Source organism: Leuciscus leuciscus (genome assembly GCF_965113295.1).
Source record: "Leuciscus leuciscus genome assembly, chromosome: 10".
Classification (NCBI taxonomy): domain Eukaryota; kingdom Metazoa; phylum Chordata; class Actinopteri; order Cypriniformes; family Leuciscidae; genus Leuciscus; species Leuciscus leuciscus.
Window position 1 is genome coordinate 28,165,689 of NC_138734.1, and position 14,118 is coordinate 28,179,806.

General features: G+C 37.7%; 1 protein-coding gene across 11 annotated transcripts in view; it reads right to left on the minus strand.

The window, feature by feature from the left end:
- Positions 1-14,118, minus strand: part of shank3a (SH3 and multiple ankyrin repeat domains 3a) — a gene marked incomplete at its 5' end in the record, with an annotated part of 375,301 nt that overhangs the window by 92,620 nt on the left and 268,563 nt on the right. For all 11 annotated transcript variants that reach the window (XM_082181750.1, XM_082181745.1, XM_082181746.1 and 8 more), the window contains 2 exons: positions 8,899-9,241; positions 11,296-11,362. In XM_082181750.1, coding sequence (XP_082037876.1) covers positions 8,899-9,241; positions 11,296-11,362 — 410 coding nt within the window. The remainder of the gene's footprint in view (positions 1-8,898; positions 9,242-11,295; positions 11,363-14,118) is intronic.

Genomic DNA, 14,118 nt, shown 5'->3' on the forward strand with positions numbered 1-14,118 from the left:
CATGTTTGGTATCATTTAAAATGTCACAGTGCGACTGGTACAAATGTCTCATTTCCAAATAAGTAAAACAAAAGGTAATAAGGTTTTTGAGAGTTTATGGATAACTAGCACACAAGGAGGGGTTGGCCTCTAGACAAATGGTCTCCCTACACCCAAAGGTGTAACCTCTGAATGCATATTTCCATTGTTAAAAGATATTTCTAAGTGAAAGAGGTCCTGGCTATTTAATGAAATGCAGCAGGGAATTCGGGGCCTTTTCTGTACTTCAGATTGGTCCGTGAGGCTGAGAGAGAGATCTCTTAGCCTCACGTATTTCGATTCGCCCGTGAGGCTGAGAGAGAGATCTCTCAGCCTCATGTATTTCTTATTGTTGGGTTTGCATCTCTTCTCATTTTTCCAGAGTATTTGATGTTTTGTATCGATTATCTTTGAATTGATTAAGAAATTGGCATGATACATTTACCTGACATAATAAATTAGAATTTGATTATTCTAACTGACTTTGGCATTATTTGGATTAAAGAGTTAAAAGGAATAGTCAAACATTCGCTCACAATTAATGATCCACAGATATCATTAAAACCTTTTCATTCATGGAGTCAGATGAAATAACGAGAGAATACATATTCAAATGTATCGCATTTAATCAAAAAATACTTTTCCTCGAGAAAAGGACAGTAACATGTAAAGACCTTCCGCGCTGGTCGGATGCCTCCGTTGGGCCGATCTAGTGCGAGCTTACATGAGTCAATGATCTCTTAACGGTAAAAGCCAGAACGCCATTGCTTGTGTGAACAACATCTTTGTGCATTTACCAGTAAAGACATTCTGGTAATTTTACAATAATTTACTGGTATATGAGAGGCCTTGTCTCTTTTACATCACAAAAATAGATTCAATGTAACTACATTTCAGCTTTACTGTGCTGCTATCAAACTACACTTTTCTTTAAAAAATGTCAGCTAAAGAAATCTTCCATCTTCGATTGACAATAGGAATAAAGCCAAGAAGACATTATCTGGAAGGAATGACCCTTCAAAAAATGTTGAGACCAACCAGACCAGCCTCTGTGGAGAGATTCATATGCTTTGTAATAACAGAATAAGGCATCGGAATCAGTCATTATCTTGCAAACAGTTTTTTTGCAGTTTATTTGCATAAGTGCACAATCGTAAAATGGTCTCTGTGGACAGACTAAGATGAAAGAATGAAATGAGTTATGTCTCATCATCTCTTCTGTTCTTCTGCTGGAATCTCTCTCAGTCTGTCTTGCCCCTTTTAGGGGTTAATTGAGTGTAATGGAGTCGCTGTGAAGCCTCTCCTCTGGCAGAGCATAAATGTGTGTGTGTTTGTGTTTATTGGGTCATCCTATCCTCCCAGCAATTTTGGAGACATCACTATCAACAAGAAATTACCTATCTCTCCTCTCTCTCCCTCTTTCTCTCTCTCCATTCTTTCCCTTTATTTTTCCTTTTTATTCCTTTTAGAATATTTTGCAGTGAGAAAGACAATTGTTCTATCAGAATAGGACCTGGGTGAATCACATGAAAACTGTCAAGCAATTACATTATTTCAAACCAAAATCAAAAGAAAGAAGTCTAAATAGAAAAAGATATTTATAGAATATAAATATTATAGAATAAATATGGCCCGTAAGTCCGTGGTGGAATTAGAGTGACGACTGACCAAGTGGTGGGACGAAGGAACCCGGTGGAGTTGCACGACCTGTGGCTTGACGTCACAGCACCCCCGGAGACGGCGCAGGGGCTGTAAACCTCCGGCAGCAGCGGGGCTGGAGGACTGGCTGAACTTTGCGGTGATGGTGGTAACATGAAACTTGACAGGATCACAGTGAAAATGACACAGTCCATGCAGGTCGATGAAATGAATATATCACAGTCCATATAGTCCTTAATGTTGACTGGAAGCAGCGATGATGAAGGCTTAACAGAAAAATTGCAGTTTAGAAAGTTTTCTGTGCTGTCTTTAAACAGCGATGATGAATCAGGTACTGCGTGGGAGTCGATACCTCCTCACTGAAGTCTATCAGCCAGTCCTCTGTTTCCATTCCCTCTGCTGCTGGTATAGCGGGCTCACACCCCTGGGTCAGACTCATTCTGGGGTACCTCTTCGGGGGCGATGGTAAGCACTGTCCTCTTGTTCTTGGGCCCTGGCTCACTCGTCGCGGCGGGTGGCCCCTCTATGTCTGCGGGGGGCTCACGCGAATTATCCGTGGTCAAAGGTGGTAAATCCAGCTTTGGGTCTGGCTGTGCTCTGGATAGGGGCAGGACACTCTCCAGTCAAGTTCGGTGGTGTCTGGGAGCTCTATTGGGTAGTGGTAGTTGGCCCCGATCCAGAACAACGACTTCAGGGTCTCGTTGTCGAAGGGGGAGGTGATGGCAAGATGACAAAAGTGTTTGGTGTAAGAAAAAGAGTCATGGTTCTCTTAGGCCTACACTTAGTGGTTCGGTCATCTGTCACGGGTGGTTACATGCAAACAAACGAAGATGAAGAAGAGAGATCCAACACGAAGTTTTAATAATAAGAATCCAAAACAGGTAGAGCAACACACACTAAATGTAAAAGTGACCGGACCACAAACAGAAGAAAAGGAGGAACTTAAGTACTGACACAATGATACACAGCTGAAACAAACAAACTCATAATGACGTGACCATGGTAACAAAGGAGTGGCGGGAAAATCAAACAAAGGAACGCTGAAGATGATATTGAACTCAGCGCCACCTCTTAAAGGTGAACTAAGTAACTTTTTTTACCTTAACTGAACAGCTTCGGAGTCATTGGAATGGTTATATTACTTATTTCGGGTTGAATGGTGGTCGTTTCGCACCCCCCTGGTGCCCGTGAGCGGAAAATACGCACTTGCAACTTTGAGCCGGCGGGCCGCCGGACGCTGCGTCAGGAAGTCTCGCGTGATATCAGGTCTCGCGATGTAAACAATTGCTTTACGGCCAAAAGAAATCTGCTAAAATGCTGTCATTATTGCGCTCCCTCACGCTGTCCGAACCCGAATGAAGAAGACGTTTTAAAGAATGTCCCATCTGCTTTGATGTCGTTGATCTATAGCCTCTGGTGTCTGAGAATCACCAACGAGTTTTTACAACAGTGTTGTCAAATATCTATTCCGAAGCTGTGGGGGGAGCTCTAGAGAGAAACCTGCGAGCAAAAAGCGAGAATACAGCGAAGAAATCCCGAAGCTACTGAGTGCTGCTTTAAATCTCCCAAGCAGCCAATAGGAAATCAGCAGACTCACTCCCCCAATCCCAGCTCTTCCGTCTACGGGTGAGTGTTGAGGGAGTGGCAGTTCTGGATGTCCTGAGGGTGGAATCCATCACGGAAAACTCCAGACTGAGAGAGTGCTCTTTCAGAGTGACACCTCATTTACCTGCCTTGCACAAACAAAATGGATTCCCTTTTGCCATCAATAAATCACTCAATTCTCCTTCCATCTCTCTTTTTCCTCTCTAAACGGAGCTCATAAATCGGGAAAGTAATGAAACAGCAGAAATGAGGTAAGGTCTAAGTTTTAGCCTCTTTGCTGGTGGTAAAAGAGACAAATTAATGATGAGTGATGAGCTTTCGGCAACTTACAGTCAAACCAGCCCACTTGAACGATATTATAATCATATTTTCACAGAAAAGTAAACTTACACTTAGTTTTCACTGTGCATTATTCATTAGGAACACTGCAACAGATTCAGCCTTTTAATGAGTTATCTTTTCATTACTTGGATAAAAAAGCTTAACCAGCAACCGAGAACAACATGGTTGTTGTCAGGTCCCAATATTCCAATTTAAACGGCTAAGCAAAATTGAGTTATGTGCAAAACATCATAAAGAACAATCTCCCAGACTGTCCATTATTTCTGAACACTCTGTCTATGACAGACTTCATCAAGGTGATGTACTGTATATTATATAACTTGGTTAAAGGGCAAAGTTTTGGGATTGACAACAGCATTTAAATTTGGGAATGAATCCCATAAATTAGCATTCTGTGTGACTGAATACAGGAGTCAATGGCTAGCAATTTAAAAAACGACCACTGATGTAGTGTTTGGTTTCAGCTCGCTTGGCTGCAAAGCACAATAATATATCTAAAAAAATGTATGCTACCTGCTGAAAAAACGCTGTTTCCCAGTACAAAAATTTAAACATTATTAAATCACAATAAATTTACTTCAGAAGCAGAATGACCTCAAATCTAAAGTATTATTTTCTGAAAAGTTAGTTTATGCTTAAAACAAGATTTTTTTTTTTCAGTGATATTTAAAGAACATGAGACACTATGACACAAAATTTCTTATAATTTCTCATTGTACATATTTAATATAAATATACGATTATATCCAATTCATCATTGTACTATCTCATCTCATAAAAAATGAACAACTTGATGGTTTATATATTTGGCAAGCACAGACGAACTGTTTGGGATTTATTCAGCGACACCATCACCTCTATCTGAAGCTTCATCGGATCTTTTTTCTTTTTATAACTTACGGATTCATTGCAAGAGCCAAAGTTAACTCAATATCATACACTGTAAACCAATAACATTTGCACTTGACCTCTGACCTTTGTTTCCTCTGTGTTGTTGCCATCTGTGCACCCAGAGACCTGTGATCTCTAAATCCACTTTGACAATGTTAAGAACAACGTGTCATGGCCTAGAATCTGACCCTGAATCAGAAGTGGGCGGCCAGTACTGAGCGCACCGCTACAGCACTAATTACACACTCTCCTGGTTACCACGGTCACCTCAGGGAGAGACAGGTGGACACAGCTAGACAAAGGGCAATGACCAGAGAGACTTTTATAGAAGACCGGACACCAAGGACAGACGCTTTGGCTTAATTCCTGTATGTATCATCACATTCTGTGTATTAAACAAACACACAAACCACACACACTGGTGCCGGTGGTTCTGAATATTAGCAGGCCAGGATGTCAGGAAATACTGACAGATGGACAACTAGGACAGATCACAGCAAACGCCCCTCAGGACCACACAAAGAAAGAGAGTGAGCCCTAAAGTGTTGTTCATTAGCAGAAGTACACCACACCTGCCGGTAAAATTAGAGTCCTGTGGTCCAAATTAGCACACAAAGCCAAACAGTATTCTGAAGGAAGTTATATAGCACAAAAGAATAACTTCAGAAAGGGGCCATCACTTTTCTAACCTACAAAACTGCAATATGTATCCTGTGCAATAACAAACAAGTTTGAAACATGGTAAATACTATTCCAAAACCTAGTAATCTCCCAATCTAGACAGCATTTTAAGACAAAGGTATATATCCTTTGTGGATAGGCAAATCCCAGAATGCATTGAGGTTTATAATCCATACCAGATGGAGAGTTGAGAGAATCTATAAATATAAAACACTACTGTTCAAAAGTTTGGGGTTAGTAAGATCTTCTTTTTTTTTCAGCAAGGCCATATATAAATTAATTCAAAGTGAAGGTAAAGTCATTCATAATTTAACTTTTATATTCTTAAAAGAATACACACACACACAAAAAAAAAAACAGTTGATGTTTTTGTATTCTATATAGTTACCCATAATCTTTAAAATATCTTCTTTTGTGTTCCCCAGAAGACAGAAATTTATACAGGTTTGGAACAACTTGAGGATGAGTAAATTATGACAGAATTTTCAGTTTTGGGTGAACTATCGTTTTAAATTCAGGGAACATAAGAGAGTTCTCGCTCAAAAAAAAAAAAAAAAAAAAAATGACATACCCTAAACTTTTGAATGTATTTATATTTTTATACAATTCGTCATCTATTTAAATTTACTGCATGATTTGCTGATTAACTGCATTAATCCCATTGAATTATTAATAATAATAATATATTATTAATAATATATTTCCTGAGAAATGTCTCCAGATAATTCAAAAACTTCAGATTATTGTTGCAGACAAAAGATTTGAATAGACAAAAAGTGGCTTTACAAGTCAATATATTGTTTGGTTTATTTCAGTACCATTTCCATATAAAGAGTATCATGTTAGGTTAGCAAAATGCTAACGTCAAAGTCAATCGGAATCAATTGTGAGTCTGGTCTCTCGTGCACGTCACACTGTTTTGTGTGGCATAATAGCTGTGATTTAGCACATTTCAGATGAGTGTTTCAGACAGTAGAAACATTACACCTGCTCTAAAAGGTGATAAACAGCCTTTGCTGTCTCTCCAGTGTCAGATTTGTGCTGATTAGCGCTATAACACAACCACCAAACACCCACTACCCACTACCCCTTGGAATAATTCAAAGTACTTCTTATTTACATTAGACGCAACACTAGGAGTTTGTATTTCAAATTAATCTGTGTAAGTTTAAGGTTTTCTTCATCCATTTGGAAGCGACACAATTATAAAGTGCTATGTCTCACAGTCTCTAAAAACCTGTCAGTCATCTTCCTGCAATAAATACACAATATGAGATTTAAAGCAATATTTCTGGGAAATTCAATAAGGCCTTTTGGAGTCCCAAAACACAGTCAATTCCAGTAATGTCCTGCAGCTCTGCAGAAGAAGAGAGTCTAATCTGAATATATATTAAACATTTGAATAGCACGATTTAAAAGGAGCAAATGTCGATCAAGCGTGGATGTGATAGATTACAAAAGTGTTAGTGTTTTAGATGGAGGCGAACGATCAGAGAAATCTGAGTGACTTCATTCAATACAGGTCTCAGTGGCCATCAATAAAAGTGTATATGATAACTCAAAACACTTGGTATGCATTTTAACAACAACAGTATCAAAACTACATACATGACCTCTTTCAAAAAACACCATACAATCTACAAAGAAAACAACTGATTTAATCATAATACTATGGTATTCCTTGAAGTACCTTACAGTACCACGGAATTAATGACTGGTTCCATGGTACACTAATGGTAATACTAATGTACTTTGAAGTATACCATGGTACTTCCAAGAACAAGATGCACTACCCTGAAACATGTTCAAGTACCACGATACCAATGTATTCCTACCATGTCCTATGCTAATACCATGCAGTACCATGTAAATGCCATTCAACATGAATTTCAGTCCCATTGTATTACCATTTGTTACCACTTTTACAGAAATGTACTTTGAGGTGATGATAACAGATTTGAAGTAATATGGTAATTTGAAATATATACAAAATACCATGGAGCTTTTTTACATGTCCAAAATACCATGGAACGTTTTGTAAGTGCATCAATGAACCATGTGATTGTCACAGTACTTTTGTAAGTGAAGATATTAGAAACAGAATAATCAATGCACACTTTGTCATTGTTTGACCCCTCTTACGGGGGCTGATGTGTGACCGATATGTTGAGAGTTATAATTAAATCATTGATCATTTGGCAGTGCTGGTAATGGAGGAATTAATAATTCCAAGCCCAGGCAGAATCTGCAGATTTTTCTGCACTTTTTTGGGGGGGATGGAAAAAATATGAGTAAATTGATGATACTACACTCTAAAAATGCTGGGTTATTTTTCCAAACCAAATGCTGGGTTGTGACTGCTGGATATGGAAGCTGATGAAACCCAATTTGGGTTGACAATTGTAGAAGTGATTTTAAAGGTATACACTATGTAACTTTTGGCCCTCTAGTGGTTAAAAAAAAAAAACTGCATGCATTTTGCAGAAGAACGTTATTTCGGTTGTGCTTCGGCTCTATGTGACTGTGGGGATGAATATGATTATCCTACTGCTCATAAAATCTCTCACTACTAAGCTTAAGAGATATAACCCACTTAGATGGAAAGGATCTCAAGATGACCAGATGAATAAGTTACTGTAGCTATACGCATTAATAGACATGCCGTACTAGTAATTAAACAACCCTTCACAATAGGTAATGCTTTACCATGAACCATGATAAACCATGAAATCTTCGAGAGATACACAATTTATGTGCCACGAAGAAAGCAGTTGCTAGCAAGCGGCAAGTTCAAACAAGACAGACATTTATGAGAAGACTTCGAGGAAGCTCAATATTTCGTGTCAATATTTTGTGTCTAATTATTTACTGTGGCAAGTAGCCGTGTAATAAGCGGTTGTACATCCAGCCGGTTGTTATTGCAGAATAAACCCCTTTAGGCTGATGCAAGACCTATGGAAGCTTGTTTCCGACACAGAATAAAACAATAAAAAGGGTAATTGTAGACTTTTTATCTCGCAATTCAGACTTTTTTTCTCAGAATTGTTAGATATGAACTCGCAATTGCATTTTATAAAGTCAGAATTGAGAGATATAAAACTCGCAATTGCGAGAAAAAAGTCATAATTGCGAGATAAAAAGGGACATTATCCCTTATAAGTAAGGGATAATGTGCATCCAGCCGGTTGTTATCGCAGAATAAACCCTGACAGGGTGATCAGGTCTTTATTGAAGCTTGTTTCCACCACAGAATAAAACATTTAAAAAGATAATTGCGACTTTTAGTCTCAGAATTCGGACATTGACGAGTTATAAAGTCAAATTGCTTGATATAAAGTCGCAATTGTGTGTTATAAAGTCAGAATTGCGAGATATAAACTATCATATAAATTTGATTAATTTTGGAAAAAAAGTTACATAGTCTGCCTTTTATTAAGTTAATTTTAACTTAAGCAGTAAAAAAAACATTTTTAAACAACAGTTTAGTAAAAAAAAACAAAAAAACAGCCCAATATGTTTGGGTTGTCAAAATGACCCAAATTGGGTTGTTTTTAACCCAGCATTTTTATTGATGCTATTGATACTGGAGTGTATAATAAAATTAATCAAAATATTTAATTAATTTTACGAATGAGAAATCTGCAGAACTTTGGGCGGAGATCCGTAGGTGCAAATCAGGACCTGTGGATGTGCGATGCTTACCTGAGGCGTCCGCGGCTGTGGGAGTGCGTGAGGGGCGTGTGTCGGCGTACTGCGTGCGTGCCGGGCTCCTCGCTGACGCGCTGAAGGGAGGGCGAGCGGGAGTGTGAGGAGAGTGAGCTGCCTGTGCTCTGCAGGCTGCCGTCGGCCGCCGCGTCTATCCCGGAGTGCGCCAAAGGGGGCAGGCTCCTCAGAGACGGCACGGGGGAGTGTGCGGGGCCGGCATCAGCCACGTTGTTCAGATTGTTGTCAGAGGCGGATCGAGGCAACGAGCGTGATGATGTCAGAGTGTCGCCTCCAGTCACGCGCCGGCGATTTGTGTAGGAAGGCGTTTCCCTGAAAGGCACTGGAAAACAGGAAAAGCAGGTGTCAACAAAAGGGCACATTGAACAAGAGTGGGCCGTACCCGACAAAATGTGACGTACAATTAGCATAATTTGTAAGTGAAGGGTACAGAAACCTCATCAGGCATTCAAAGAGGTAAACAAAAGATGTACTCAAATTGCAAAGCACCTCATCTATAATTTATAACCAAAACACAGTTTCCCCTGACCGCTAGAACAAGGGTCGTTTGCTTGGGATGTTTTTTGGGTAAAGAACTGCATATTACACAACAAACTGTCTTGTTTTCCAATAACCAAGATATGAGGCTGTTTTTTTTTCCTGGGAAGCCATTTATAAAGAGCATCAACACTAGATGGCAATATCTCACCTCTCTTAAATGCAGGTAAAACTCTGTACTGTTGCTGTTTCAAAGCTATTATATAATTTAAAATGCACGGTGCCATGTATATCAGGGTCAAAAGAGTTCATTTGGCTCAATGACAGCCAAGTTTCATGATAGAATGAGAGAGAGAGAGAGAGAGAGAGAGACAAGCAGGATAAAAGAGTGCACTGCGCTGTCACCCTGACATATGGTTTGCTGTCAGTCTCATAGCTGATTCTCTCTAATCTGTAATGTAAATTAAGTATTGATCAAAACGCTGTACTGAACATCCACCTGTCACCTGATCAGATATGAACAGCTCTCTGCCAATCAGAGCAGGGCGTGAAGCAAGAACACGCAACTCAATACATCCGATAACAGTGGACACGCTGGTGATGTATTTCATTTATATATATATATATATATATATATATATATATACTGTATATATAGAATTACAGTTCTATAATTATAAATGATAAATTCTATAAATATAATTATATTATATAGAATATATATATATATATATATATATATATATGTATATATGGATGGATAGAATAGAACGATAGATAGATAGAACGATAGAACGGTAGATAGATAGATAGATAGATAGATAGATAGATAGATAGATAGATAGATAGATAGATAGATTCTGTCTAACATTAATATATATTTACAGTTAAATTAAGGAAAAACAAGAAGAGTTTTAAGCATCTTAAGTAAATTTATCTTGTTTTAAAGGATGCTTAAATAAAACTGACTGGTTTTATTTTAAAAACACAAAAATATTAATTAAGAAAATATTTTTCCCTGTACAGCTCAATTCTATATATTCAATTCATTTTATAATAATTAATAATGACAGTACTAATAATTATCATACATATTACTATTTGTATATCCAGATCACTCCTCAGTCAATAGTTTCACCCTGAGAAAGTTTAAGACGGGCAACATTAGTTGGGCTGCTTGTTTGAGCAGTGTAAATACTGCGCTTTGTAGCCACGCTGTCTGCTTATTTAAATCCTCTACTCTTCTGCCCATCCATTCAGAGTGAAAAGGCCAACTGCCCAGCCCACTCAGGACACACTCGCTCACTCTCTCTCTTGCTAACTGATGGGAAGGAAATAAGAGAAAGAAAAAATGGACACATTCTGAAAGGCTTCAGCATTAGTGACGAAATCCCATAAACGGTGTGTTTTAAGGCTGCTTCTGTGTGTTCTGTCGGTGTGTGTGAGAGCGTACATCCCATCCTTCATCGAGGTCACACACCGTTGTGATGAGATATCGGAGCCTGCGGCTACACTGCCATTGGCTCAAATCAAACTCCCAACACCTGCTGAGCCTCGAGGATTAACCCCTCTCCGTCGCCATGACAATGGTACTCCACACTAATGGGTACGATCCATTACAGTGGCCCGACAACTGGCTGCCTGCTATTCCCCGCCAGAACTAGCGCGTGGAATGAGCTAGCCTTGCCGTCGATGCTGGCGATTAGAGTGATGACTCTAATTCACACGAATGCGGCGGACACACAAACGCACACAGAAACACAAGGGACCACTCTCATTTTCATGTTCGCCGGCTGTGGCGCTCTGTTGTGTTTGTAGGGATTCATTAACACGAGGGATCGTTTGTGCTCGCTCAAATTTAAAGCAGCTAATGATGGTGGAGGTACATGAGACACTTACCAACATCTGATGCTTTGTGAGTCTTTATAATTTCTGCCAGGTCAAAGTTCCCAGCTATAATAGCCACCTATAGAAAGAAATAAAAATGGGTTATTTCCCTGCCGCACTTCCCTGGGCAAACAAAAAGCCCCAGTTACTGTTGTATAACATTGACTGCAATTCATAACAGGGTATTATGTTAACCAAAAATCTAAGTCAGCAATTCATAAGTGATAACCCAGACAGCAACAGAGTGTCAGATCCGGCCCACATCTGGTGCGTGTGGAATCCACGTGTACAGATGTGGGCCAGATCTTGGCCGAACTATCTTGCTGTCTGGGAAAGTACAGCCAGTTTTCCAGGATCACAAAATAATTCTTAAAAGCTGTATATTATCCTGTCTACTTACCAAAATCAATAAAAAATGGACTTCAAATATTGATTATAAAGCTGCAATGATTTGTAATGTGAAGAGAGGGCTGGGCTGACAATATAAATTAATATAAATCGATCTATCTTAATTTTGATAAACCAATGTCAAATCTTAAATCCTCATTTAACGATCTTTTAATCTATGCTGTTTTCTGTGCTAAACATAATTTGTAGCACGCCTCCCATCTAACAATCGCTGGATTTGTGCTTTGTTACGTTTGATGTGAAACAGTCTCAGTTTTCAAATTCTGTCGGTTTTATCACGAAATTCAAACAATAAATACAAATTTGAAGCTCTTTAATGTGGCGCGACAGATCACTGTAACCACCTCAGTTCAAGCGTCAGGTGACAATCAGTTCACATGAAATGATCATCTATTTTTCGGTACGGCTAGTTATAACACTAAATAAACATTAAAGAACATTAGCCTGTGTTGCAAAATACCAATATGTATATTGTTCCAAGTAATCGCTTAATCCACCGTGCTTCATCCACAGAAAGATGTCATTAAAGCAGCTTGTAAACAATGTCACCTAATGTTGAATTTACCTCAGGAAAGCCAATTAAAGTCCACTGCTCATTAGTCAGCTATAAAAAAACAACAACTCCAGAGTTGTCATATTCATTATATTATTCTAATTTAACCTGTTAGATAGGCTATCACATTTATTGTATGTTTGAATAAATCTGCTATGAAATCAAGTCTTTTTTGTTTATCACTGCCACAGTTTCAAAGTTTATATTTCAACAACGATTTGGAGTAGAAATTAAAACATTACAGAGTTGATAAAAAACTTTAAATTTATATAAAAGAAATAGCATGAATTTGTACTTGGTTGTTAGTTTTAACCTTTAATATTATAGTAAATGTACCAACTACCTACAAAGTACCATAGTATATTACCATCATATTTACATGGTACACCATTGCACTATGGTACTGTACTTTTCGGTAGGCTAAGTGTACTGTGAGCAAACAAGTCTCAAGGCAAAAATAGATTTTCTTACTTAGTATTTTTGTCTTGTTTCCAGTCCGAATATCTAAAAATTCTTAAATCAAGATGCATTTACTAGATGAGTAAAATGCCATTCGATATTATGTCTTGTTTGCTGGGGGGGGGAAGTCAGAATGAAATGAGTTTTTGCTTAAACCAAGCAAAATGACCTGCCAATAGGGTAATAATAATAATGATCTTGTTTTCCATTTGAATTAAGATTATTTTTCTTACCCTATTAGCAGAAAATTTTGCTTGTTTTAAGAAAAAACTCACAATTTTGACATAATATCTTAAAGCATTTTACTACTTTAGTAAATCCATCTTGATTTAAGAATTTTTAGTTATTTGGACTGGAAACAAGACAAAAATACTGAGTATGAAAGCATTTTTTGTAGTGTAGAAACAGATCAAAAACTGATTCTGTCTAATATGAGACATGAATGGTCTACAAGTCTCTCTCTCTCTCTCTCTCTCTCGTTTATAAATATGAGGGCTAATTAACTTTTCCTCACTAAAAGCTGAATCAAAGCAGCTGTCTAATGGTTTCCGTGTTGGTTTATGCAGCCGCACCAAGTCGGGTTCCCCCTCCCCATTTACTAACAAATTAACTTTGATCTGAGCAGAAAATCTGTGTCAACATCAATTGTACTGAGAGTTCAAGCAGCGAGCATCATGGAAGATGCGAGACAAACACTAATAGAATGTTGTTCAAATGAGGAAATTATTGTACTTGGCTCAAAATGGCACACGTGAAGCGTTTTATGAGTGATGTTAACATGCTGCTTCACACTGACCCAACAAGTGCCAAAAGGGTTAATACACTATTCCAGCAAATCATATATAGGGTACAACAGGGCTAAAGGCCCTAAAAGTTAAAATTTTGTTTAAAAATCCTATACATGTAAAAGGCTCACCAGCATGGGGCAAAAGGCACACAGCAAAATAATGTTTTTTAATAATGTCTAAGTTTCTGTTTATTTTGATAAATAAAATAATTCATTTTTGTTCAATAAATATATTTATATTTGTCATTAAATATGTTAATATAAATATATATATTAAAATTAAAGAACAAAATTATTTTAAAATGCAAAAATTCTGAAAGCATTGAATGAGATCCCATACTAATTTGATATAGATTTAGTGTTAACAATAAATTATATTTTATTATTTGAATATATATATATATATATATATATATATATATTTTTTTTTATATGATGGTTTCATTATAACTATGGTGATTATCTCTAATGTGGACACTCAACTAAATATATGATATTTACCATCTGAATCTAACCATTTCATGTCAGCAAATGGAAAAGTCAGCCAGCTATTTATTATCATGTTAATTATTGTGCCTTTTACCCCAAATACCATACTTTTACATATTCTTCTGTAATTGAAAAACTG